General features: G+C 34.2%; 7 protein-coding genes and 1 long non-coding RNA gene across 15 annotated transcripts; 6 read left to right on the forward strand and 2 right to left on the reverse strand.

Annotated features, from left to right (window-relative positions):
* Positions 1–5,190: 5,190 nt before the first annotated feature.
* Positions 5,191–7,907, forward strand: LOC116344708 (facilitated trehalose transporter Tret1-like). Its single transcript, XM_031773385.1, has 12 exons — positions 5,191–5,370; positions 5,455–5,491; positions 5,558–5,635; positions 5,771–5,826; positions 5,911–5,972; positions 6,069–6,112; positions 6,180–6,459; positions 6,540–6,864; positions 7,008–7,051; positions 7,116–7,265; positions 7,397–7,625; positions 7,690–7,907. Exons 1-12 carry the CDS (start codon positions 5,301–5,303, stop codon positions 7,725–7,727), a joined length of 1,413 nt encoding a protein of 470 aa, XP_031629245.1. The 5' UTR covers positions 5,191–5,300; the 3' UTR covers positions 7,728–7,907.
* An 893-nt stretch (positions 7,908–8,800) lies between these two features.
* LOC116344710 lies at positions 8,801–11,749 on the forward strand. Of its 3 annotated transcripts, none has more exons than XM_031773389.1 (8): positions 8,801–9,137; positions 9,229–9,323; positions 9,473–10,126; positions 10,264–10,408; positions 10,941–11,168; positions 11,239–11,340; positions 11,423–11,466; positions 11,555–11,749. In XM_031773389.1, exons 3-8 carry the CDS (start codon positions 10,020–10,022, stop codon positions 11,688–11,690), a joined length of 762 nt encoding a protein of 253 aa, XP_031629249.1. In that variant the 5' UTR covers positions 8,801–9,137; positions 9,229–9,323; positions 9,473–10,019; the 3' UTR covers positions 11,691–11,749. The 3 variants fall into 3 exon arrangements, with proteins under 3 accessions (XP_031629249.1, XP_031629250.1, XP_031629248.1); XM_031773390.1 differs by having other exon boundaries at positions 9,512–10,126; XM_031773388.1 differs by having other exon boundaries at positions 9,585–10,126.
* Positions 11,750–12,541: 792 nt separating this feature from the next.
* Positions 12,542–13,526, forward strand: LOC116344713. The gene is made up of 6 exons (XR_004201448.1): positions 12,542–12,674; positions 12,727–12,807; positions 12,870–12,930; positions 13,003–13,124; positions 13,206–13,352; positions 13,419–13,526. It is a non-coding gene; the product is annotated as an uncharacterized LOC116344713 (long non-coding RNA).
* On the reverse strand, positions 13,492–14,673 carry LOC116344711 (ribonuclease H1-like). The gene is made up of 2 exons (XM_031773391.1): positions 14,404–14,673; positions 13,492–14,098 (listed from the first exon to the last, which is right to left on the reverse strand). Exons 1-2 carry the CDS (start codon positions 14,556–14,558, stop codon positions 13,720–13,722), a joined length of 534 nt encoding a protein of 177 aa, XP_031629251.1. The 5' UTR covers positions 14,559–14,673; the 3' UTR covers positions 13,492–13,719.
* Positions 14,674–14,836: 163 nt separating this feature from the next.
* LOC116344709 lies at positions 14,837–18,118 on the reverse strand. 6 transcript variants are annotated; one of them, XR_004201447.1, is made up of 5 exons: positions 17,807–18,118; positions 16,545–17,556; positions 16,364–16,452; positions 15,270–16,225; positions 14,837–14,997 (listed from the first exon to the last, which is right to left on the reverse strand). XR_004201447.1 is itself a non-coding variant. In XM_031773387.1 (3 exons), exons 2-3 carry the CDS (start codon positions 17,064–17,066, stop codon positions 15,568–15,570), a joined length of 1,407 nt encoding a protein of 468 aa, XP_031629247.1. In that variant the 5' UTR covers positions 17,067–17,556; positions 17,807–18,112; the 3' UTR covers positions 15,010–15,567. The 6 variants fall into 6 exon arrangements, 1 of the variants encoding a protein (XP_031629247.1); XR_004201444.1 differs by having other exon boundaries at positions 14,837–14,961; positions 15,270–16,452; positions 17,807–18,112; XR_004201443.1 differs by having other exon boundaries at positions 15,270–16,452; positions 17,807–18,112.
* Positions 18,119–19,629: 1,511 nt separating this feature from the next.
* Positions 19,630–22,617, forward strand: LOC116344712 (RING finger protein 11-like). Its single transcript, XM_031773392.1, has 2 exons — positions 19,630–21,307; positions 21,447–22,617. Exons 1-2 carry the CDS (start codon positions 21,197–21,199, stop codon positions 21,768–21,770), a joined length of 435 nt encoding a protein of 144 aa, XP_031629252.1. The 5' UTR covers positions 19,630–21,196; the 3' UTR covers positions 21,771–22,617.
* Positions 22,618–24,825: 2,208 nt separating this feature from the next.
* Positions 24,826–25,575, forward strand: LOC116344918. Its single transcript, XM_031773780.1, has 2 exons — positions 24,826–25,131; positions 25,201–25,575. The coding sequence occupies exons 1-2, from the start codon at positions 24,826–24,828 to the stop codon at positions 25,573–25,575; spliced, it is 681 nt and encodes a 226-aa protein (XP_031629640.1).
* A 4-nt stretch (positions 25,576–25,579) lies between these two features.
* Positions 25,580–26,432, forward strand: LOC116344872. The gene is made up of 2 exons (XM_031773692.1): positions 25,580–26,080; positions 26,144–26,432. The coding sequence occupies exons 1-2, from the start codon at positions 25,861–25,863 to the stop codon at positions 26,272–26,274; spliced, it is 351 nt and encodes a 116-aa protein (XP_031629552.1). The 5' UTR covers positions 25,580–25,860; the 3' UTR covers positions 26,275–26,432.
* Positions 26,433–26,633: the final 201 nt, after the last annotated feature.

The raw sequence follows: 26,633 nt of genomic DNA on the forward strand, positions 1-26,633 counted from the left end.
AGAAGAGTCAACGACGCAAAAAGAAAGATAGCTGCGTGAAGAAATTGGTCGCAAGAGGCATCATGGATCCAGCAAATCAACCAGCAGAATTTCAACCAGGGCGATTAGAGTCAAAGAAAATGTACTTTCTGAAAAACTGGCTACTAAACCCTGTGAATGCAATTCAAATGGGAGGCGGCGCTGATAAATATCCGGAACAACAAGAACAACAGCAACATCAAAAACGATTTTGCACCGTTTGGAATCGAGACATTGTTGCGGCTAGATGCATTATGTACAAAGGTAAACACTGTAATTTATTTGGTATATTTTCCAATAATTTAAATTGCCTCTTATTAATTACAGGTCTTTGTTACATATTCAATTTGGAAATGCACAACTCGTATGTCAGAGAACCAGCACCTCCAAGACCACAATTGCGTAGAAGACAACCAGCACGCAGAAGAGCCAATGCAAACGTTGTTCCAGATCAATGATTAAGCAGCGTCGAAATCAAAAAAAAAAAATATAATAACTCTGGTAGTTAGTAGCAAAGCTTGTATTTTGTGGCTTTGGTGATTGTGTATAGTACACATTGTCTAAATGTGTAATTGTACACAGTTCAGTACAGATTTATCTTTAGGTAAGTATTATTTTATCAAATGTTAAAAATGAATTTAATTTGGATACGGCGCTCAGTTAAATAACATTCGAAAAAAATCCATTTTCGCCGATAGAAATATGGCTCTATAGATTTTAGCTAACTGTTTCTTTCTCCTTCTTTTTTTTCCACTGGTGACGTTGAAAATGACTGAAACTACACACAAATCCGGCCACAAAATTGACCGTCAACATATGCCCGATAATGGATGAATTTGCCCCAACAATTGTTTATTGGGATGCTTGAAAGCATCAAAAATATCGTATCTGGCGTCACTTTTATTGCTGTATAAAGTCAACGAGGCGTTTGATAACGATGATCATGATTATTTTATTACAACTAATGGAAAAAAGGAAATTCGTAAAATTTTCACCGCTGTGGCACGCATCGATGGTGAATTTACAAATCAAATGCCAGACGATTTTCGAGAAATGGTCGAGAAATTGACTAACAACGAATTTGAGTGGCCATCTCGTGATCTGATGGGAAATGCATTTGAGTATATGCATCAACAATACCTTAGCAATGTGACAACACAGCATACCACACATTGTGAGAAGGAATTGGCGTACCCAATTCATTTTTTCCCTGAAATTTAGAAGTGTGGAATGTGCGAAAAATCGTTCATTCGTTTACAAACTTTGCGGGAACACGTCGAAAATGTTCACCAGCCAATGAAGAAAAAATTCAAATACCCGAATTGCGACATATTTTGCTCGAGACCGCACAATTTAAAGGCACATTTTCTTCAAATGTAAGTATTTTGAAAAAATTGTTGATTGATCTATTCACACGTTTACAGATAATAGATCATGGTTCGGCAACAGCTGATTCAGCAACAGCTGATTCGGCAAAAGCTGATTCGGCAAAAGCTGATTCGGCAACTTCTGATTATGTGCGAGCAAAATATGTCGCAATTCGGGCATTTGAATTTTTTCTTCATTGGCTGGTGAACATTTTCGACGTGTTCCCGCAAAGTTTGTAAACGAATGAACGATTTTTCGCACATTCCACACTTCTAAATTTCAGGGAAAAAATGAAAGTAAAGCACAAAAAACAACCAATAATGAATCAAAAAAATAAAAATGTAAAAATTAAGAAAAAAAGTCACAGTATAATGATGATTAATAAAAAAAAAGCAAAATTACTTTTCGCATGTTTAATGTTTATAGTTGAAACACAAACACCTAATTGCCGGTTTTACAAATGTCAAAAAATAGTTGTCACATATATACAATCTGTCTGAAGTTGGCTCTCACAATACACAACTTATAGGTTGGTGGCGCTAGGAGTAAGTTTTTTTGAGTGCTTGCATTTGATATTCCTACCCGGTTGTACCGTTATGTGATAATAAACTCAAACACATCAGATTCGATCATAAGGATTTGTTAGCACTATTGGCTCGATGGAAACTGATTCCAGAAGAATTCGGTGGAAAATATGGAGGCAGTTCTTTATATAGCAACAATCATTTTGAAGAAAACCCATACGACGCTTGGAATATTTTATTCGACATGAAGAAAATCAATGAACTCAAAAGACCAAACCAGCAATTTCACCGTATGATTGTGTGCGATAGCGTTTCGGCTTCGGTACTATTCGAAACACCAAAACATGAGAAGACCGAATTCAATCGCGAACGAATCAAACAAAAACTTGAAGCCGGTGATTACACGTATATCATCCCACTTGATCCCGGCGTGAACACATACTATGCTGGATTTCGTCGGAACATTGAAACTTGTGTCGAAGTAAGTTGATTAAATCATTTTTTTTTTAATTTAAATTTCAAAATTTTCTAGATTTAATGTATTGATTGTTTTTATTTTGGTTTTATCAAAGGAAAACATCAAAATATCACCGAAGCAATATCATTGGGGTGCCCGACAAGGTATTCGCGACAAAAGAGCGAAACGCATGACAGCAACATTCACGAAGATGGAACAGTCCGATCGCGAGGAAAACTATCTAGTAATACCATCACCGCGCGGAAACGGCTGGATATACTATCTCGATCATCGATTGAAAATGATGCAGGATGGATTGGCGGCATATGCTCGGCGACGATATGCACGGCTATCGTTGGACAAGTACATCGACTCACAGCACGAAACCGATTGGTTAGCAAAATCATTGACAAAGAATAAGCCATCGCTGTTTACCATCGGAGACGCGGACTTGCCAGCCAATTCGCCAATCGGTAAGAAGAAGACCAAACGATGCCCGGGAACACGACGTCTTGAAAACAGCGTTAAAAAATTACATCATTCAGATGTCTTTAGAGTGGACGAAGCTTACACATCGCAACACTGTGCCAGTTGCATGGTGAAGTTCCCGAAAGAAACGAAAAAATTCCGATTCAAAGCATGCAAGAATTGTCCACGCAATGCTCCAATACCAGCGGAGATTGCCAAATACATGTCGTTGCCGCCGCTAATTGTGTCAAAAAAGGGCTCACGACGCAAAACGTTGGACCGTTGTGTGAAAAAGTTGATCGACAGAGGTCTAGTAAATCAAGCAAATCTGCCAAAAGAATCCAAACCAGAGCGATTAGCGTCACCCAAAATGCACTATTGGAAAAACTGGCCGCTAAACTCTGTGAATGCACTTCAAATGGGAGACGATGCTGCGAACACCAATGATCATCAACAACAACAACAACAACAACAACCGGAACAAGAACATAAATATCGAAAGCTGCGATTTACCATTGTTTGGCATCGAGACATTGTTGCGGCAAGGTGCATAATGTACAAAGGTACAATTTTCTGTATTAATTTATTTTGAATAATATTAACTCAAATTTATTGATTACAGCTCTATGTTTCATTTTCGATTTAACATTGATAAATTCGTTTGTGAGACCACCACAACCTCGAAGACTACCATATCGTAAAAAACCACCGGTACGCAGAAAACCAAGAGAAAATGCAAATGTTGTTCCAGTCCAAGTAAACAATAATGATCAGCCAGCATCAATCAATTGAAGAAAAGAAAACATGTTAACTAAAATAGTTATTACCAAAGCTTGTATTTTGTGGCTTTGATTTGTACATAATATCTGAGATATTATGTATAAAGTACCCCACGGTAAGATTATTTTACCAACTAATTGATTACAATTTTTATTGGTGTTGATTTTAAAGCTCTATTTTAATTAACATATTGATTTCAATTCATTGGAAATTTTATGCATAACTCTTTTTGTCTCTTTTTTCATTTCATTATGACGTTAAATTCGACTGAAACAACACACAACTGCAACCCCGCATTCGACCATCAATATATACCCCGAAAATGGATAAATTTGCCCCAACAATTGTTTAGTGGGTAACTCCAAAAAAAAGAAGTCAATTATTGAAAACAACCATAAAAACCTTTAAAAATAATCCAACGATATTTTAAGCATAACCAGCGTTCTTATTCATCATTGTAGGTTGGATCAAAACATATACTCGAGTATCTTTTCTTCAGATATACTCAAAATATTAGTTTTGACAATTTTTTTTTAGTTTGTAATATTTTTTTTAGAAAATTTCGAGCATTCCAGAAATAAATGACTTTTTTCTCCGTCTTGCCTAAATTCACAAATCGGACAAATATGATAGACGAGACCTCTCATGATATTTCATATCTATAAATTAAGATCATATGTATTTGAACGATGCGTTGAATAGATAAAGCGAGAACTTTGTAATTTTTCAGGGAACTATGTTGGCGTCCATTGATGATCGATTTTACAAGGAAAATTATATAGATAAGCTGATTCATTGGGGGAAAAATATGTTTCAGTTAATACAGATGTTACTAATCGTCCAATCACTTTGCTGGAACAATAAAAAAATTCATAAACGAAAACAAGTGCAAAAATATCAGATTTCGTAAATACAAAACGGTCTATTGGACAGTAGAGATCATGAATCAGATATTTTCATAAAAGCAAATAATTCAATGCTGCATTGGGGTTGACAACAAATGACAAAACAAATTCAATGCAAACTTCATACAATTTTGATTGATTGACTGATTCACCGAAGATAGATGAATTACCAAAATGTTGACGAAAATATTGATCATATCGTAATCGTGCAAGTATCCTCTTGAAAATAACATCATTTTGTTCATAGAGTTTTGCACAAGTGCGTGTCAGTTAATGAAAATTGATAGAAAATCTCAAGGATAATTAGACAAATTGGACAATTGAGATGTCCAGTTGAACAGATAGTAATTTTGGATACGTACAGACTTTTTGTTTGCGGTCACATCAAACGATTGACTAATCAAGTGGATAGAAAACGATTTGATTGTGTCCAACCACAAACAAAATAATCTTTTTTGTCAATTGGTTGGTGGGTATGGTAAAAAATTCGGTAAGTTTCAAACATAATATTTGAAGGTTAAAGAACTGATAAAATCGATTTCATGAACAAACAAAACATGGAAGATGCAACAACGCACTTGACAGGCTTCCTAATCTAGGTCAACGATAAATATTTCGTTAAAAACGCTGGTTTAGTGATAAACTTCCTCATTACACCGTATATGATCGCACCGTTCAGGTAGAAACGTTCATTTTGTGAGTTGCTCCTTGGTAGTAATTGCCATTTTGTTCATTCCAGCATTGGCTTCGTTGTTGGCTTTTATTTTTTTTAGTTTGAAAATGGTGAAAGAACATACACAAATTGTGCACGAATCAAGTGCAAAAAATCAATATTTTGCTGCATTTGTTGGTATGTACGAACTCAGTACTACGAAGAAGAGAATGAATACAGTTTTTTTTTAAATACAAATTTAATTTTACAAAATAAAAATAGTGAATTTGCTGATTATCGGATTCGGAGTCACATTGGGGTGAATTAGTTTTCCTTTTTTATTTAATTTTATTTCTTTTAATTTAATATTTTTATTTATATTTAGTTGGTCGGGTCCGAACCTTGTTGTTTTAAAATCAAATAAATCACCATTACTAACTGGGAAAGTAACAGAAGACGAAGGGTACGATTATTTTCGAAAAAAAAAAAAAAAACATTATAATCCAAAACATTCATTTCAAAAATGTAAAAATTTCGATCGTTTAAGAAAGAAAAATGAATGCGATGTTTTTTGTTAATATTTGTTCTCGGTTATCAGATCGTGGATTGCTTCTCTACTTTGTTTCGGTTGTTTGATTGGTAACGTCTTTTTCGGTAAGTTTATAAAAGCTCATGAATAGAAGGTTTTCTAGTTTTTGGATGTTCAATGAACTAAGAATATGAATGTGTCACCTTTAGGCTATGTTACAAGCAAATTTGGACGCAAAACTCCATTGACAATGATGACGGTTCCAATTATTGTGAGTACTTTTTTATCGATCAATTTGGCAAATAATCAGAGTCAACATTCATTACGTGGAAATGAAATAATTGATAAATTTTCTTGATTTTTGTAGATAAGTTGGTTACTCATTTTATTTGCTCAAAACGTAATTTATCTGTAAGTAAACTTTTATTTTTGGGCAGATGGAACTCAACTAAATAAAACCAAATATTATTTCACAAAGATACGTATCGCGGATATTGAATGGTTTTGTAGGTGGAGGTCTTTTCGTCATTGTGCCAGCTTTTTTATCCGAAATCGCAATTGATCGCATTAGAGGACTTTTAGGTGCCACACTGGCCGTAAGCTGTAACGTAGGCATTTTACTCGAATTTATCTTTGGATATTATTTCAATTTCTATGCGCCACCAAAATTTGTAATCGCATTAACCACCGTGTGTGGCGTTCTACTTTACTTTCTTCCTGAGTCACCATCCTTCCTCATTGAGCAGAACAAATCTTCTGTGAGTATAAAACTTATCATTTTCTTCAACATTAAAATGAATTAAATGGCTGATTAATTTGGATTAATTCCAATCATCAGGAGGCCGAAGAATCAATTCGGTTTTATCAAAATTTAAAAGGAAAAGACAACAACTATGAACTGCTACAAACTGAAATGAATCGTTTGAAAAATACGGTCGGTGTTGATGACATGAAAAAGAGCAACGAACATTTAATGAAATGGTCGGATTTATGGTCGGGACCAGGCAAAAAAGCAATGATGATTGGAATATTTTTCGTGCTATTAAATCAATGCTGTGGCTGCGTTGCGATGACTTATTATACAACTGATATTTTCAGGGAATCTGGATCGTCTTTGGATGAAAATATCTGTACAATTATTGTTGGTGTGATACAGCTCATTGGTATGGAGAATTTAAGCCTTTTTTCAATTTCGTTCCTTGGAACAAAAGTCTAAATTAAAACATATTAAACTTAATGTTCAATATTTTTGGTTGATTAAATCAAAAGATAATTATAATGATATTCTTTTGTTTCTCCCTATTAGGAGCATATATAGCAACATTTTTAGTTGATCGAGCTGGACGGAAGGTATATTATGTTTTTTTTATCCTGGTTTTATCCTTAATATGATCAATAAAGAAATTCTTTTCAGTTTTTGTACGTTGTCTCAACTGTTGGCATCACTTTGGGTTTGACCACTTTTGGTATATTCATGATGTTAAAAACAAATGGCTACGATGTTGAAATCTTCAACTGGATTCCAATTGCCAGCTTCTCATTCGTAATTTTCATCGCTTCGTGGGTATGGGAAATTTAAGTCCTTTTTTGACTTCGTTAGAGTTGCCAAAATTAAAATATATTAAACTTAATGTTCAACATTTTTGGTTGATCAAACTGAAAGAAAATTAAGTTTCTTTTATTTTTCTCCATTAGGCCGTTCTTAGCTTGCCGTTCTTGGTCATCGCTGAAATCATGCCGGAAAAATTAAAGAACTTTGGCCCATCATTTTGCATGATCATTTTGTGGTCGTTGAATTTTGTTATTGTAAAATACATGCCACTTCTAAAGGCAACACTTGGAATGCACGGAATGATGTTCTTATTTGCTGGATATTCTATAGTTAGCGCCGTTTTGATCGTTTTATTCATGCCCGAGACAAAGGGTAAATTAATCACATTTCATTATTTCCATTAAATTCTAACCTTCTTCATCTTTTGCGATTCCAGGAAGGAGCTATGATGAGATCATGAAATTACTGGAATAAGACTTAAATAACTAATTCATATATATTAAGATAAAGTAAGATTAGTTTTTTTTTACGAATCTTGAGTAAATGTGATTGTATTAAAAATATGTATACAAGATAATCTTTAAAAGAACAAAATGTCTGAAATCAATTAGAAAATCTTATCTAGTAATATAATCGTATTTAGTATTATGATGATATGTTTGTTTTCTCTCATTATTTCTTTGATTCCAGCAGCAGATGCAATAATTTAATAATTGTATTTTAACATTAATTATTAGAATTCGAACATGCAGCAAAAAAAAAGCTACGAATTCTCAACCCGGACTGTTGGTTGCATATTTTTATGTTTTTGCCGATGGAGGATTTGTACTCAATTTCAAAGCTAGATGTTGAGAACAAACCATTTTTCACAACATTGATCTACAGTTCGTCGATAGGTAATAGATTATTAATATAGTATATGTCACTCTACAATTTAAAAATTGAAAATATTCTAACCACATTTGGAAAATCATTGAAAAACTTGAGAATCGAAGCATTCATTCCGAGAAGCCATACAAAAAATCATCAGATATTGCTCATCATACTGCGGACCCATAGCCCTAGATTATATTCAAATGCAAGAACTCATCCCATTCATTCGTGACGTAAAAACATTTGCAAATCACATACAATACAAACGCTCCAAATGAATACGGCACACTCTGTTCGTTTTTCATAAATGAAGCCAAAGATCTTAAAGCATTAATTGTGTGTGGTCGGTGTGTTTGTGCAGATTTGTCTGTCATTCGATACATTTTCAGTTGTATGTATGTATTTCTTCTCACGATTCAAACCGAATGCGAGTGAAAGGGATAAATAAACAGAATTGCATGAAATAGAACAAAACAGCGAATGTGATTAACAAATTTTCGTGAACAATATCTCGTTCCAATTAGGGTTTCTCTTTTCAATCACATTGTGTATACAAAATACTTGCATCCGTGTGATTGTATTGTATGTGTATTGCGTTGACTTCAAATTAGAATGTAAGCCTGACAAGCAACAACAATATTTTGACTGTGTATCTATGCTACTGTAGTGTTCAGCTAGAGAGCATTGTCACACTTGATGAGGCCATGGGATTATAAACACTTTTGACAGCACAACGCATTTTTTGACTGCGTGTCAAGTAAATTATTTCATTTTTGTTTTTCGGCCGATTTCCAAATTAAATCCGATCAAGAACAAACGATGGAAAATTACAAAGAAATAGACGAACTGAAGTAAGTTTTGCGCGCCATAATAGTATCACTGAAACGAAATGGCGTTCCAATCCGTTTACTTGAGAAAATTTACAAAGAGCTCGAAGGTAAAAATATACCTTCATTCAATTATCACGACACAATTGATGTGCTCAACTCATTGAATGACACTGTTTACACTGTAAGTAATTTCCATCCATTCTCATTGAATGAGGAGAAAAAAACATACTCAAAAAATGTTTTCAATTTACATATACTGTCAATCGAAATAGAAACTACGTCATGGTCAGATGTTGGTTTTTGCTGTTCATACTGATAAAACCCGACATATTCAAGATTTGGTGGCCGGGCAGAAGAGGTCTAAACGGTAAACATTTTTTTCCTTATCGTTGTCATTAAATTCCATTTATTGATTTAATTAAATATAATTGTGTGAAATTGCCTAATATGTCGATTGTCGGCGTATTTGTATAAATTGACAATTGGTATTGGTTTTTTTGGATTTATTTGATTTAGATTAAAAATTCGCTCTCTTTCTCAATGCAAATAACGTAGCTATCAAATCAATTAGCAAACAATTTATCTGTTTGTTCGTTTTAATCGTGATATCGATTTTCACTTTTGTCAGACGTGCACGTTGCAGAAACGGTCGTGCACAACTGAAAACTGATTTTCGTCATGAAAATCCGAATCGCTCGTCTCCACGCAAAGAAACGCTGAAAATCATGATGAGCACCAACACAAAGCGAATCAACAACAACGTGCCGTATAACAATTCTGCAAATTCTATTGATGCATCACAAGCAAATGGTGTTGAAAGCAAACGTCATACAGACTCTGTCGATGACCGTGTACAATCAGTATCACAAACAAATCACAACGAACAGATGAACAATGAATATGATAGAACCAGTGTGAGCACGGTCGACACCCAACAAGTGAGCGACGACAATGATCCGGACAAAGATGATAGCAGCTTTGAACTAAAATTTGACTTTGAACTGTTACAATTCGAGGAGAAACATATTGAATTTGGAGGTTTGCCGAAAATTAAATTCGATGAATGTTTTACAACTGGTACAACATTACACAAATTCACAGTCCATATCGATTCTGGGTTCACCTAAAAGATGACGTCGAACAGATTGAGACACTCATGAGTAGCATGGAGTATGTGTATACGAATATATTATATTATCGATTTTAATTTCGCAAAAATTCGCTGCCAATTTTAACTCTAGTTAATTGATTGATGGTCATTATTTAGTATACGTTTTTTTTATTTTAAATTAAAAACTTTTTTACAGTTATTACTATACTTCTGATGAGAGTATGATTGCCAAACGTCCAATACCCGAAACACAGCTTCTGGTGGGCCGTGTGTGTGCTGCATTGTTTGATTCACAATGGCATCGTGCGGAAATCGTTGAAGTTTTGGATAAATCATTGGTGGTTAGTTATTTATGGCATACACATTAGGGTGGAACATTTTTTTGAATTTTGAGGCATATCTTGATAGGCCACTTGAGAAAACATGTCTTATAGTCCCCAGATTCAAGATATCAAGGAATTTTCAACTTGCGATTCCATATAAGACAGCGACGTGAAAGGAAAGGATTTACATTTTACTGGAAAATCATGAAAATTTGCAGTGACCCAATTACCATGAAAACTTGTGAATCTTATTTTCTGACCAAAATAAGTAATATCACCAAGTTTCATGAAGTTTCAACCAAAAATAAAGGTGCCTTCCATACAAAAATTTTACTTTTTTTCTCAAAAACAAAAAATCGAAAGTTGAAAATTTCTTCATATCTTGAATCTGGGGACTATAAGATATGTTTTCTGAAATGGCCATAAAATTGTGCCAAAAATGTTCCACCCTAATACACATGTCATTCAATGCATTTATATTGCTTGATTGGTTTCCATTTGATTCAATTTTTATTCTGTTTTTTTTTTTGTTCAACGGGTTGAAATGCAGGTATTTTACGTTGATTATGGTACGCTTGACGAAGTAGAGAAAAAAAATGTACGATTTTTGAACAAACGATTCTCAAAAAGTCCAATTTATGCGCATCGCGGATGTTTGGATCGATGTAAACCAAACGATGGCATATGGACATTTGAAGCAATGAACGTATTTGAACAACGAATGAATGTTTTTAAAGACACGGTAGTTTTGGTTAAATTGACCAATGTCAATGTCCAGGTAAGATTTTATCATTTCCATTTTCATTTCCAATGCATTCAATTTTTCTTTTTTGGAAATTTTTTTTTAGGAAAAGACTCTCTACTTCGATATGTTTGACACCAGAGGAAAAATTGATGTAATCAGCGTTTTCATGATTGATAATAATTTGGCATATCCGACCAACAAATTGGTGAGTTCTATTCAATGTGTGCCAAAAAAATTGTATTTCGCCAAATAATGTCGATTTCAATTCAATCTTATTCATTTTGCAGTTATACGATTTTCAGCAGCGTCATTATAACGAGGTGTACCCATCGTAAGTAACGAGACACGCAATACAAACAATTTAAAAAAAAACTGTTCAAACAATGCTAAAATTAAAAATAAAATCTGACCATTTACAGATTCGATAAGTTGGAAAGGGGTAAATATCCATCGAGGAAGCGAATGAAACAGATGCGGGACAATGGTTTTGATTATTTGGAATATGAAGACTCGATACTCATTCCAGAAATGTATGGCTACGAGAGAATTGAGTAGCTAGCTCAGTGGAGAACTTTAACAGCGACTTTTTTCTCTCCTATCTATTTACAATATTAACTGACTATTTTTCTATTTAAGAAATAGAAATTTAAGTATTACAGAAAAGTTAAATTTAGCTTCATTAATTAAAAAAAAAGTTCTATTAGGAATCTTATTAAAATGATTTGATTATCTAAAAATTCATAAAATGGATATTCGTATTTTTAAATGATGATGCGTAATTACTTTTTCTCTATAGAAAAACTTCTTCTTTTTTCGCTATAGCGCTATATTTTGAATAATTTTTACATTCATAGAATGAAAATGCTACTACGAAAACCACTAAAAAATAATACAATTTATCTTCAGAGACAAAGAAGAATCTTCACTAGAGTAACACATGTAAGAAATTACAAACTTGATAAGTTTATCTACCGAGCAGATTTGGTGCTACAACAATCACCATCACCAAATCAAATAGTATAATCGAAATCGTTTATATCTATAATAATGTGGTCTAATTTTCATTGTGAACGGTTTGCTATGCAATAATAATAGCATGGTTTTATCGTTATCAATGAATAGTTGTGACGACGCATGATTAAAAATAGCCAAAAGTCAAAAAGTGATAAACCGAGATTCAATGAATTTCTACGGTCACCGATAAACGAAACTCCCCTTTTTTTACTAAATTGTTTATTGTTTGTATACATTTTTTGTTTAATCTATTTCCGCTTGTTGTTTTCCGAAATGGTCATTAAAATTTGTCAATCAGATGTAGACAAATGATTAGCCCACACCGCTTAGTACATTGAAAACAATATTCGTGAAATTCGATAAAAAAAAGCACAAAGAATTATTTTAGTGAATTACCGCTGAAGTTTCAGTTTATAAATATTTACCTATTCATTTATTTTTTGTTATCATTTGCAAAAGTGATAGAACAAAATAGAAATGAATTCCATTAAAGAGGAATGCAAAGTTAATAAGCTATATTCAGTTGTATGTGATGACTAATAAATATGACCATTTTCATAATTATTTGTTTTTTTAGAGTGTGTCCATTAAAGATGAATGTTCAAATATTCAAATTAAAGAGCAAATTTCGAAAATTGTAATGGCATGTTTGCTCGCTGTAAGTATTGTCGTTGTTCCATATTAATTGCAATTTTATTGATAAGCAAATTTCATTTCCAGATCACCGGTTTTATTCTATTCGCAGTCGGGCTTTCAAGTTTACTGGAAAATCCCACTATTTGTAAATATTTGTTGTCTTCAATTTTATTTTGTAAGTGCATCGATTATTTTATAATATCTGATTATTTTATAGATCAAGATACATGGGCTTGGACAATCCCATTAAGTATTTTATTGATTGGTTTGATAACAGTATAGATTGCTTATTTGAGCTACAGTGCTATACTATGGAAAGATTTAAATGCATCACTGTTTGTGAGTGAAAAAAAAAAAAACATTTCTATTCGGATAGATATAATTTACATTTATTTTTGTTTGGATTTTATTTTTTCATAGGTTTTAAGTATGCTAACACTCATCATCGTTATACAACTTTTAATTGCAACTTATATCAGCCTCGATGAATATTTATGGTCTTTGAATTTGGAATATTTTATACCAGGCAATTTTTCGCTGATTGCCTACGATATTTCCGCCATTCAGGTAGGGTGGACATAAATTGTGTATTTTTTTGTATATTTTTAAATTGCAAGTTATACTGTCTTTCAGATTTTCTGTTGGATATATACAATTTGTTTGTGCGACGAATTTATTGCAAATGCCAAAGAATCGCGACGAGAAATTCTGATCAAATATATAAATATCATTTTATTAGCTATTACATGTTTAACAATCATTTTAGTTTAGATACACGAAAAAGTTTATCATTGCATTTAGTTCTTAAAATAGCTTTTAAATTTTTTTTCGAGTTTTTGTGTGTTTTTTTTTTAAATAAATTTAATAATTAATGAATAATATTTGTGAGGAAATGTTTACGCATAAATTGAGGAATTTTTTTGTGTTATTGTACTTAATGAAGACGATTGTAGTAGTATTCTTCGGCGCCCATCTTAGCAAGTTCGTCTGCCAATTCATTGTACGGATCACCCATATGTGATGGAACGTAGTCAACATCGACAAGACCGTCAAAATTACGCATCGCACGGTCAAGATGTATGAAATCAATTCGGTTTGCCAATGGTTCACCGTTGGTCTTGTGCCAATTGTTCCGTTTCCACAAATGTAACCATTGATTTATAGAATTCATCAAAAAATGTGAATCAGTCATTAAACGAATCGCATCAATGCCAATATCCATGTTGTTGACTTCATTGATGGCCCATGTAGCTGCTTGAATTTCTGCCGAATTGTTTGTGGCACGACGACCACGAACGGGTCCCCCATAATTGCTGAAAATTGAAATAAAATTAAAATTAATAATCAATATGTAGATGTCATATCAACATTGTTTGCCCTTAAAATGTAAGAAGAATTGATTACGAATCAGCTTCTTTAATCAAAACTAACAAAACTGTACAGACATACATAACCTAAAATTTTTTACTACTTTCAATTAAAAATATATATTGTTTGTAGTTTGCAAGTACAAAATGGAAAAAAACGACAAAACCGTCAATTTTATATAAAACACTGTGACAGCAAATTTTTGTTTAATTTATAGATAGTGTTCAAAATAAAAAAAAGATATACTTACTTGGGATGGTCAATGCCAAAGACTACACCAATGCCCGCCGAAGCATTCCACCTTCCATTATACATACATGCACCGTCGATATACACAAGAACATAATTATCGTCTTCATCGTACATCAACGGGAATTCTAAGGAATCATCTGTATAGTAACTCATTTTTGATTTTAAAACTATTTTATTAAATTCTGAAACAGTTTAGCATGAATTTCTCTGAGTTCTCACTTCACTTATGAACGTTTTTTGACAACTGACTTTGCTAGTCTGCATAAAAATGTGTGTGCTCACAGTTTTGAGTGTTTGTCGTCTCTTTTTGTCGCAGAAACTATCATTTATGTGAAATGTTCACGGTGCTTTCGTTTACATTGTTTATATATACGCATACAAACACAAAGCAGAACATGAAGTTGTGACGCTTCAAATTTCTCACCGTAATAAAAAAAGGAAGAAGTAATGCAAATTTATATGCGATTGGAAACGTGTTACTCGATCTTTTTTCTTCGTTCAGACATTGTTATTATTTCATTTTGTAAGAAAATATTTTCTTATCTTTCAGAAAAATCTTATATTTAAGAATCAATTCAATTAAAAGATGTTACTTTAAAGAATTCAAACACCAACCATGTTAATCAACATTGTTTGATATTGTTTTCATTCCCAAGGAACAATTGTTAGCGCAAATCACCCATTACCAGGCCCAAGTTTACGGTCGAATTTGGGGTAGCATTCGTGTGTAGTTTCAGTCAATTTTACCGTTGCAATGGAAAGAAAAAAAGAAAAGAAAGCACAATTCAATTGAACTGATATGAAAAAATTGACTTGATTCATAATCATCATTATGCTATTGTATATGCAATAGACTCCACTTACCGAGTACAATTTATACCAAGAGGTACTCGTACTTTGGCAAGGCCACAATTTAATCAAGCCTAGCGAACTAACAAATAATTGTTATAAACTAATTTCTAAATTTAGTATTGTTTGAATATTGTTGAATGAGGGCTGCTACTATGGCTGCTGATTTCCATTCCCATAGAACGGTAGTGGCACATTGTTGGCATTGTGGCGAGGTCTTCGTAAGTTCGGATGAACCGTCCGCTTGAACACCAAGCATTCACCTACCGAATGATACAAGAAAAACATACACCGAATGACATTGCAATTTTTTTCAATTTGTATCAATTTCAATTAATTGCATATCTTTGTACAGGATCAGCTTCGCTGCTGCGATATCACGATGCCATACAGTTGTGAGCGATGGTTTTGCTCCAGCAGCTCCCTCGATTTCAACGTGTGCAACATTTGGTAGCCATGTTTTGAAGAAGCGTTGCTTCTTTGACACCAAACGACCTGCATTCGGTCCATCTCGAAGAGTTGCAGCAATGACATCGCCTATATCACGCATCTCGCGCCACATTCGTTCAATTGTTCGTCGCATTTGTAGTAATCGTTTGCTCACATTGGTTACGATGGTTCGTGGTAGTCCAACAATTGGATTTGGTACACAACCCACACATTTCTTGTATCGATCACGTCGAGTTTCTTGTGGAAATCGCTTGAAACACAATGGGCAATGCTGTGATGTGATGTATTCATCGACCATTCGAATGATGCAATTTCCACGTTTCATGATGGCTGCAATCAGTTTGCGAGTGCCTGGGCATCGCACGTGTTTTTTGATTTTGATCGGTGAGTTGGCTGGTGTGGATCCACTGGCTCCCATGTAGAAAATTGATGGTTGATTGCGTGTCAGTTTGCAAGCCGTTTTGTCGATCGCACGAACCGAGTCGATATGCTTGTCCAATCCCAAGCGTGCATATTGCTTACACGTGTACGTTTCAATGCCATCATTCATAACTCGTAGTCGATGTTCAATATACGAGCGCCATGATGTTTCTCTTGGCGATGGCATTGTACCCAGAGTCGCTGCAACTCGATTGCGATCAGCTTTCTCGTCGTATGTAAATAATCGGGTGATTCGTTCGGCTTTTGCATCACGTCGGCCTTGTTTCGCATCCCAGTGATACCGTTTGCTGGATATGCGCAAATTCACCTAACAAAATGATAACAACAAAAACGACATTGTATTCACAATCACAATCACAATATCAATCACTTTCATTCATTATGAAAAATTGAATTTACCTCTTCTTTGGTATCCAAATCACGACGCACTGAAGCGTTCCAGGTTTTCATGCCCGGGTCACAGCCAATAGCATACTTCAATTTGTTCCCTTTGTACATTTTCATGATTTCAGCATCACTCATTTCGACTGGTGGTAATTTTGGCTTTTTGTACATCATCGAAACAGACACACCGTCCGAACAAATTTGGAAATCGAAATACTTTTTGAAATGTACCAGTTGTTGAATTTTTTCCACATTGAAAAACAGATTCCAACTTAAGATTTTATTTCTGCGGAATTCGTTGCTCGTTATGTTGATCGAATTGGTCGTTTTATCTTTGCGTTTTTTCAAACCGCACTTCAATGGCACCAATTTTACACTGGCTAGGATGGTGTACAATGCGTCGGTATCGATGCGAATGTGACGACGTTGGAATCTGCACATTGGTACAACGACAAAATTTTTAATTTGTGGTGCATCACGACGACATTTGTACTCATTGTGATACCATTGGATTTCACGTTGAATATGTATCCACATACGAATCGAATGGAACCAATTTTCGCTGACATATTCTTTAATGTTGCAATCTTCTGGTGCACCTAACCAACGTAGCTCATCCAACAACTCGCCCAATCGAAGCTGTCGCTCAACATCGTCATTCGTGTTGTCTTTCCGATGATATGCGTAGTCAACGGCATTTTTGATGTCAGTTTCATCGTAATATGGCAATTCATTGGGCGAGCCGTACAAGTTGTTAAAATCTCAAACGGGATTCGCAATGCGTTTTCAAGTTTGTTCGAACGTTGTCTTCGTATTGTTCATACAAGTACTTGAAACTATTACCAAATCCACCATTGGTGGGCCAATCGATTCTAGCAGCGTCTACCAACTGCCGAAAATCCGGTAGCATAAGAAAGACTTTGCCGATGTTGTCACGTAGTACTGCCTTAAAACAACGTTTAATCATGCTGGATCCATCATCCCATACAAAAAATTCATCATCAAAGTGATCAACAGCTTCATTCACCTATTCACAAACAAACGAACAAACAATCGAATCAATTCATGCAAATACAATAGTGAAAAATATCGCCCGTAAATTGCGTATAGAAAATGATGAAATAATATCGAAAAATTGAATTTGATTGTCATTAGCAGAATTGAAATGAAAAATCATTCGGATGATATGATGAATTTATGATGAAATATTAAAAAAGAAGTTGATGTTTTTTTTATTCAAAGCAAAAAACTGAAACAAATGAAATTTTTGAACTTACTTTCATAAGAAAGAGTAATGATGCCAGGCACGCAATTTTCGTTGCTTTGATAGACAGAATAGAAATGATCGCGATAATAACATCGCGATATCGTTCTCGGATAATTGATGGCAGTCCTTGCTTTATACACCTTTGGTCGGCGTTTGGATCTGCTGCCTTGTGGCGACCCATTTTGCAGTCTATTTCAAAATTAAAAAAAAAAACGGAAAAAAGAAAGAAAAAATGCGTTAAATAATTATATAAACAATTGAAGGCTACACACAACGTCAAATCGCAATTTCAAAGCACAAAACACACACAATAGAGAGTACAACAATAACAATGATTGAATGGCCAAACAGTTTAAATCAACTTGCCTTGTAAGGATTTTTCGCTGAACTGAATTCGATTCGCAATATTCTGACAGTCAAAAATCCAATGGCATCAAATTCGAAGTTAATATTTCACACAACAAAGATCAAATTCACACAACAAAGATATATAAAATGAAGAATGCACTTCCACACAAATAAAATGAACTTCCTATCAATTCGATACAAAATACACTGTAATGCCGCTTTGATTTCTTACTGTGTGACTTTGGAAATGTTCTGTTATTTTAAAAACAAAACAAGAACAAGCACAAAATTCACCGTAAATAAATCTATTCTTTGCAAATTCACAATATCTACGTTGAAATCAGAAGAAAGAATTCTGTTTGTTTGAACTAAAAATCCACGATGCATTCTCAAAACAAAGCACATTTTAAAATGTAAACAAAATTATGATGTTTGCATCTTTTTTCAAAGTGACGATGGTTGAACGGCAACTGTCAAATTCAATTCGAATGTCTTTCAGATTTCGAAATTCGAAATTCATATACGTTCATGAATACGAAAGTATTTGAAAAAATAAATGCCAAGTGCCGTTTAAAAAAAAATTCTTCTGCAGAAAATTAAATCAAATCACTCAAATCTAATTTGTTTGCAGAGAATGGATTTTCTTGCGGTAAATAAATCATTAAATTTGAAATACAAAAACTTAACGTACAATACACATTTTGTAGCATATTCGGAATGCCATGGTTGCTCCTCTCCGAATTGTTTCCATTCAAGTTAGTTTTTTTTATTACCATTAAATCGCAAGTGGAATGGTAGCGTCAATAAACTTCTTTTTTGCTTTCATTGCGAACAAAATCTATTACAACTGCGAAACAGCTTTTTCATTGCGTGGCGTGTCGTTAATGTACACTTGCATTTCTCTCTTTGGTTTAATTCTACCCGAGACGGAAAATCGAACTTTGGAAGATATTGAACTCCACTTTGCCTACAATTCTAAGTTAATTACTGATCGGAACATTGTCATTACTAAACATCAAACAAAGAATAAATATGTAGACAGTGGACACACCAGCGAAATCAAATCGTTGATTTAAGTGAAAATCTAGAATTTGAGTTTTTGTTTTACGTCTGTAGTAACGGAAAAAATCTTACAAAAACAAATAAATATGAATGGCATGTCATTCAAGCTGTTATTAAAAAATATCGCTGAAATCTATCTGATTCCCCAACAGTTTTTATTTAAAGATATATTTAGTTTGTATTACTTTTGCTGTATTACGAATTTGTAATGAAAATTCAAATATAAAATTGGTGTCGCCCACTACAGTCGTGAATTGGTACTCGTCTATTTGACTATAGTCAAACTCAGCTGACATAAGCTGACATTTGGTGCTTTTTTTCTTTCATTTTCGTTACAATACACTCTGGGAAATGCGTATCTATCATAAGTTGCATGTGTATGTGTGTTTTTCTGATAAATACAAACTCAATTCGCACACACTACAGTATCAGTATTTGAACGAAAATAACAAAAATAAATTAATGAAGAAGTGAAAAAACACAAGCGAAGTAAATATGTCGTCTCGTCTGTTATTTGTGGTATAAGTCGAATGTATACTATTCGCCATCGTAAACAAGAGTTTGCAAAGCATTAATTTTTTTAAATTTTTGTGAGATAAATTGCATTAGTTTATCTTATCCAATTAACTAGATAGAAAAAAATCTGTCGACACACAAAGTGCCAACCTATAAACTACGTTCAATAAATACGACATTTGAAAAGTGGAAAATACGTGTGTTGTTCGTGAAATTAATTTTGTTGCGAAAAAAAATAATGTGCATTTGCTTGATATTTTTTGTTTGATATATTATTTTTCGTATGTCTCTATCATTGATACACACAGCACACGAAAAAAAGAAATCAACAAAATCAGTGTAAAGAAAATATACAGCGAAGACAGTGTTATTTTGGTATTCATCAGTTCGGCTCTTCGCAACGCAATGTTATGTGCTCCAAGTAAATGACTGTGTATTTTGTATGTTTTTTTTTTGCTATTGCTGCTGCTGATGTTGTAGGAGACGCAGTGTATTTCACCAGACAAAGAAACAAGTAGACTATTGCGTTTTGCGTAAAACGACTCCAAACCCAAACCAAACAGAGATAAACCGATAAATTGTGGTAACGAGAAAAAACCCATCGAAGTTTTTATTATTTTTTTTCGGTAAATCAACTTTCTCCATTTGTTATCGCAATAATAACCGGAATACAACAGAAACCCTATCAAAGTGATGAAGCATTGGAATAATTAGATTTATGCAAAAAAAAATCAATCATTTATTGTCGCTGCTATTTTTTTGTGTGTGTGCTCTAGGCAAATATATGCAAGGACAGGCAGACCAGTGTAATGATTATAAAAATCGAATGGAGAACTAAACACGGAACTGAATAAAAACTTCTAATCGTTTTACACAAACCAGAGAATAATAGCACTAAAATCGGGCCGAAACTAGATTCATAAAACCATATGTCGTGCGTCAATACATATTCGATTTTTTGTGTTAGAATATTGAGCCAATTTTCATTCAAAACGACGAATGCAATCATGAATTGACCTTACAGCCCATACATTCTCATCGCCGACACCATCGCACGTTAGTTGTGTTTTTCCCTTTCATTCGTTCGTTCGTTGATTCGATTTCGGTATTATTTTTTTTCTTTGCCGTTTGTTTTTTTTTTTTTTTTTGTTATTTTCATTTGCATATTTAAATTGCTGGACATTTGGTGCAATAAAATTGATTGAGAGAAATAAAGTTTGCACTTTTATATGTTTGAACTGTGCACGAGTCAAATCAAGAAGTAACGCTAAAAGATTGAATTTGCTTTGTTTGAAGCTGATAATTTATTTTTGTGATAGAATAACCCTTTTCATTCATTTGATAAATGTGATGCGTAACGAAGGGTGACAAAACCAAAGCTAAAGCAAACTAAAATAAAACGCAAATAAATATTATAATCGATCATCTAATACTAGTTAAACAAAAAATAGTGACACAAAAAAAAACTACAAAAATGGGCAATTGTTTTAAACGGTCAACGACAGACGACATCTCTCTCTTGCGAGGTGGCAATGAACCAAATCGAGAATCTACAGAACAATTGGGACCGTCACCATTATATTCGGTAAGTATCGTATTTTGACGCATGGCGCTATCTTTGATGACGAATCAAAAAGTTAGAACAATGATTCACCCGATTTGTATTCATAGTTTTGAGTGAATAGTAGATTTTTATATCCATTTTATATTTTATTTTGTTGCAGGAGGTCTTGCAACCAGTATTCTATCCATCACCGTCGGTGAGTCGGCCAGTGTCTCATCTAACTGAGGAGGAACAAGTGAAAATAGCAAAACGTATCGGTTTAATACAACATTTACCCGTTGGCTTGTACGATGGATGCAAAAAGGCTCGCGAATGTGTTATTTGTATGATTGAATTCAATGTGGGCGATTCAATCCGTTATCTACCTTGTATGCATACCTATCATGTTGGCTGTATTGATGATTGGCTAATGCGTAGTCTAACATGTCCATCTTGCCTCGAACCGGTCGATGCAGCACTTCTCACCACTTATGAAACTTGCTAAAATCTGCGTTTTACTCTTTTCGCATCTCATCCAAACGCGAGGAAAGATGATGAAATTATTGACCTTTTTTATACATTAAAAAAATCGATAAGAGAGAATAATTTTTATTTTTGAAATTATTTTATTTTTCGTCGAAAAAGTAATCATTATTTTTTTGTGACGATTTAATGTGCGGGTCGACATATGACCATTGTCACTTGATGACTGCATATAATAATATATATATTAAAACATTTTACTAATGTTATTTATTAGAACCTCAACTCGATTATAAAATGAAAAATTCTATTCAAATGAAAGAAAAAAAGTAAAGAACATCCAATAATTAGAATAATAATATTAATAATAATTACATTTTGATTTGGAACAGATTTCGGTTACGGTTTACAAATTGTCTACAATAACGAAATAGTTCTGTCTTTTTTTGTGTAAATGAACAGCTTTTATCCAAATCTCTTTCCAAAATTTAAACAAAACTAAAAGAATAAACAATAAAAAGCGTATGAACAACAATAATAAACTATGATAAATAAATCGAGATTGTATTTGAAAATTGTGAAAAAAGGGAAAAAATGTATATGTTGTTTAGCTAAACAAATGAATATGTGTATATTTGCAAAGTTGATGCTTGTTTGGGTTTAATAGAGAAATAGCTTATACCATTTATTTAATTATCTATTCTTTACACCATTTATTATATTATATTTAGTAACACATATCTGTGTAACTTTTTTCTTTTTTGGTATTTTCTCTTACGTCTCTAACGTTTCAATTGGAATCCACATTTGAAAGAACAAAGCCAATTAACTATAAATTTTATTAGCATTGATCGGATTAAGATTGGTTATATTTACAAACTTTTTTGGAAATTTAATTTGTATTTATATTTGATCAACCGGCTAAGCCTATGAAGAGACAAAATGCGAATTCCCCTCATCTGTGCCATCTTGTATTCCATAGTTGAACTCAATTTAGTTACAATGAATTGAATCGAAAAAGAGAAAAAAAACAACAACAGTAACATGGCTACATAGATCTGTTGACCAGTGAGATACGTATAGCAATGGAATGAAAGAATGAAGAAAGCGTATATGTGTATGTATGCATCAGCACGCATAGATGTACAGCTCTGTGTGGCCGTGCTATTGTTGTTGTTTTTTCACTTTTTCATTTCAATGCTACAGAATTAAATTCAGTTTTTGCATCTAATTCACACTAAAATCAGATGGCGCTCATTAGCGAGATTCGCAAAAAAAAGTCTCCAATCTCATACAAATATACACCGGCTGTTCCGAATTTTTGGGTTTCAGGTCAAAAAAATCACATTTTGGGGGTTTTTGACCCCCCGACCCCCTTAAGGGGTGGGGGGACTTGGAGGGCGGGGGTCTTAAAAAATTTCTCTCGTCATTCTGAACAATTTTGTAGTACATTATTTTTTGATCCGATGAACTTTTGAAAAATTTGGGGCACCCCCACCCCCCTGGGGAAAAATTCAAAATTCTGCTCAGATAGAAATTTTTTATTTTTTACCCCCAACATACCCCCCAAAGGGTTTTTCAAAATTCCCACCCCCTAAGAGTGGCCCTATTATATGCGCCACCCTGTATATTTTTCAAATGAAAAAGTGTTTTAATTAAATTTATGCAATTATTTAATCTCTCTCGCTAGCCTTGTGTTCCAATTGCCGACCATTGCATCGTGAATACAACATTTTCGAACGCGCTTTTTGTCATTTTGCAGTGAATGTGACAGTGTTGTTGGTAAGTACTCAAAAACGAACCATTTTTCTTGATTTTTTTTTGAAGTGATCAATGGACTGTTTGTCACGAATTTGACAATTTTTTTCGTGTTTTTTTTCTGAACAGATTTAATTTTCATTACAATGAAGAGGAGACGTGCAAAAATAAATTCAGACACTTTGATCGATAAAACTGTCAGCGCCTTCGGTTTTCAAGTCTGAATATTCGGAAGCGCTAACAGAGCATTTTTTCCATAAATGCTACGATGGTACAGTAATATGCTACCTAGGTTCGACATTGTTTTTATATGTTGTCAACATTGCAGCAGATAACGATGATCGGCAATATTTCATTGACAGTGTTGGAAAAAATGTTATATGTGAGTTTTTCGCCACCGTATCACGAGAAAATTTGGAAAATCCAAATCAACCGGAAATACCACGTGGATTCCTTGAAATGATTGCCGATGATCAATTTGAATGGCCAAGTAGGTACCAAATGGGCAACGCATTTGAATACTTGAATCAACAATATTTGTCAAATGTTACGACAAATTTGACAACGCATTTAGATAATATATTGGAGAACTTCTTGCAAATGATTCGCTATCAATTGAACGAAGCCCTAATCGGCTCATAAAATTTGATGGCATTGACATAAGAAATGCAAAGAACAATCTTATGTTCAATCAAGATTGTACCGGAGGCGATCAACACCGAACGAACAAAATGAATGAGTTGTATGAACAAGTCGCCGTACGCTGTTTACCATCATTTCGCAACCATTTGTCAATGATTGAATACATCGAGAAAAAGTGGTTTGAATCGTTGTGGTTTTTCATCTTCATTCAACGTGAAATAAGTATATTTTTGGAAGAGCATCACGATCTTGTGCAATTATGGCTACGACACCAACGCCATCCGCTTTTTTATTGCAAACCATCCAAGCCATTGCCACCAAAAATAAGAAATTTCACCGTCATACCGATATGTGACTCGCAGTTGAAACACATTAAATTCGATCAAGTTGATTTGATGAGCCTGCTGGCCCAATGGAAAGTTGTGCCGAAGATATTTAACAATGATGATGGAGGGCATAATATGTATAGCCGTAACTATTACAAGGAGAACGAAGATGAAGCATGGGCCATTTTGTTCAACATGGACAAGATCAACGAGATCAAGAAACCGAACCAACAGTTTCATCACATGATAGTCTGCGATAGCGTTTCCGCGTCGGTATTGTACACTCACAGAAGGCGTCAATTGTAATATTTGTGAACTCTGGTAGTAATTTACTAAATTACCACCATTACAATGTGCGGCATGGTGTTGAGCGATAGTAATATTGGTCAGCAAAGCAAATACAATACATACAAAAATCACCATGCCACACATTGTAATGCAGGTAATTTAGTAAATCACCACCAGAGTTCGCAAATATTACAATTGACGTCTTCTGTGAGCAGAACACCAAAGCCTGAGATCGAGAATACGGAGCTGCATCGACAAAGAATCAAGCAAAAACTCGAGAATAATGAGTATAAATACATCGTCGCAATTGATCCCGGTATGAAAACATACTTAGCCGGAATTCGTCGGAATATTGAAGATCGCACTGAGGTGAGTTTATATTTAAATAAAATGTTTTCTACAAAAATCAATGCTCATTTTTAAATTTTTTTGTTAAAGGAAAATTTCAAGATATCTTCGAAGTCATATCATTGGGGTGCCGGACAAAAAGTCAGAGACAAAATGGGAAAGCGTATGACTGCCAGATTCACGCAACGAGAGCAATTGGACCGTGAAAGCTATCCATCGATACCATCACCGCGAGGAATCCGATGGAGAAATTACGTCAGGCATCGATTAACCATGGTGAAAGATGCAGTGGCTGCATATGCTCGGCGACGTTATGCACGGCTTTCGTTTGACAAATACATCGGGTCACAAGGTGAGAAAGATTGTCTGGCGAAAGTAATAACAAAGAATGAGCCATCGCTTATAAACATCGGAGCAGTGGATATGGCACCCAATTCACTAATTGGCATAAAAAAGGGAAAATGATGCCCAGGTACACGGCATCTTCAATGCAGCGTTAAAAAACTTGGCCATTCAGATGTACACAAAGTGAATGAAGATTTCACATCTCAACACTGTGCGAATTGCCAGAAGAAATTCCCGATTCAAACACAAAAATATCGATTCAAAGTGTGCCACTGTACTCGCGATGCACCAATACCACAAGAAATAGAACCGTATATCTCACTACCACGGCTAATTGTGACGAAGAAGAGTCAACGACGCAAAAAGAAAGATAGCTGCGTGAAGAAATTGATCGAAAGAGGCATCATGGATCCAGCAAATCAACCAGCAGAATTTCAACCAGGGCGATTAGAGTCAAAGAAAATGTACTTTCTGAAAAACTGGCTACTAAACCCTGTGAATGCAATTCAAATGGGAGGCGACGCTGATAAATATTCGGAACAACAACAACAACAGCAACATCAAAAACGATTTTGCACCGTTTGGCATCGAGACATTGTTGCGGCTAGATGCATCATGTACAAAGGTAAACACTGTAATTTATTTGGTATATTTTCCAATAATTTAAATTGCCTCTTATTAATTACAGGTCTTTGTTACATATTCAATTTGGAAATGCACAACTCGTATGTCAGAGCACCACCACCTCCAAGAACACCATTGCGTAGAGGACAACCAGCACGCAGAAGAGCCAATGCAAACGTTGTTCCAGATCAATGATTAAGCAGCGTCGAAATCAAAAAGAAAAAATATAATAACTCTGGTAGTTAGTAGCAAAGCTTGTATTTTGTGGCTTTGGTGATTGTGTATAGTACACATTGTCTAAATGTGCATGCACAGTTCAGTACAGATTTATCTGTAGGTAAGTATTATTTTATCAAATGTTAAAAATGAATTTAATTTGGATGTGGCGCTCAGTTAAATAACATTCGAAAAAATCCATTTTCGCCGATAGAAATATGGCTCTATAGATTTTAGCTAACTTTTTCTTCCACTGGTGACGTTGAAAATGACTGAAACTACACACAAATCCGACCACAAAATTGACCGTCAACATATGCCCGATAATGGATGAATTT

Source organism: Contarinia nasturtii, unplaced genomic scaffold (genome assembly GCF_009176525.2).
Source record: "Contarinia nasturtii isolate CC-2019 unplaced genomic scaffold, AAFC_CNas_1.1 Cnas_scaffold_1182, whole genome shotgun sequence".
Taxonomy (NCBI): domain Eukaryota; kingdom Metazoa; phylum Arthropoda; class Insecta; order Diptera; family Cecidomyiidae; genus Contarinia; species Contarinia nasturtii.

Coding starts and splice junctions, on each gene's coding strand:
- LOC116344918 (XM_031773780.1), top strand. CDS start 24,826: ATGTGCGGCATGGTGTTGAGCGATAGTAATATTGGTCAGCAAAGCAAA. Junction 25,132..25,200: donor ATATTGAAGATCGCACTGAG/GTGAGTTTATAT, acceptor TTTTTGTTAAAG/GAAAATTTCAAGATATCTTC.
- LOC116344709 (XM_031773387.1), bottom strand. CDS start 17,066: ATGTGGATACATATTCAACGTGAAATCCAATGGTATCACAATGAGTAC. Junction 16,453..16,544: donor ATTTGGATACCAAAGAAGAG/GTAAATTCAATT, acceptor TCATTTTGTTAG/GTGAATTTGCGCATATCCAG.
- LOC116344711 (XM_031773391.1), bottom strand. CDS start 14,558: ATGAGTTACTATACAGATGATTCCTTAGAATTCCCGTTGATGTACGAT. Junction 14,099..14,403: donor TTTGGCATTGACCATCCCAA/GTAAGTATATCT, acceptor TTCAATTTTCAG/CAATTATGGGGGACCCGTTC.
- LOC116344708 (XM_031773385.1), top strand. CDS start 5,301: ATGGTGAAAGAACATACACAAATTGTGCACGAATCAAGTGCAAAAAAT. Junction 5,492..5,557: donor GGATTCGGAGTCACATTGGG/GTGAATTAGTTT, acceptor ATTTATATTTAG/TTGGTCGGGTCCGAACCTTG. Junction 5,973..6,068: donor TGATGACGGTTCCAATTATT/GTGAGTACTTTT, acceptor TGATTTTTGTAG/ATAAGTTGGTTACTCATTTT.
- LOC116344872 (XM_031773692.1), top strand. CDS start 25,861: ATGGATCCAGCAAATCAACCAGCAGAATTTCAACCAGGGCGATTAGAG. Junction 26,081..26,143: donor TAGATGCATCATGTACAAAG/GTAAACACTGTA, acceptor TATTAATTACAG/GTCTTTGTTACATATTCAAT.
- LOC116344712 (XM_031773392.1), top strand. CDS start 21,197: ATGGGCAATTGTTTTAAACGGTCAACGACAGACGACATCTCTCTCTTG. Junction 21,308..21,446: donor GACCGTCACCATTATATTCG/GTAAGTATCGTA, acceptor ATTTTGTTGCAG/GAGGTCTTGCAACCAGTATT.
- LOC116344710 (XM_031773389.1), top strand. CDS start 10,020: ATGTTTTACAACTGGTACAACATTACACAAATTCACAGTCCATATCGA. Junction 10,127..10,263: donor ACACTCATGAGTAGCATGGA/GTATGTGTATAC, acceptor ACTTTTTTACAG/TTATTACTATACTTCTGATG. Junction 11,341..11,422: donor CATATCCGACCAACAAATTG/GTGAGTTCTATT, acceptor TTCATTTTGCAG/TTATACGATTTTCAGCAGCG.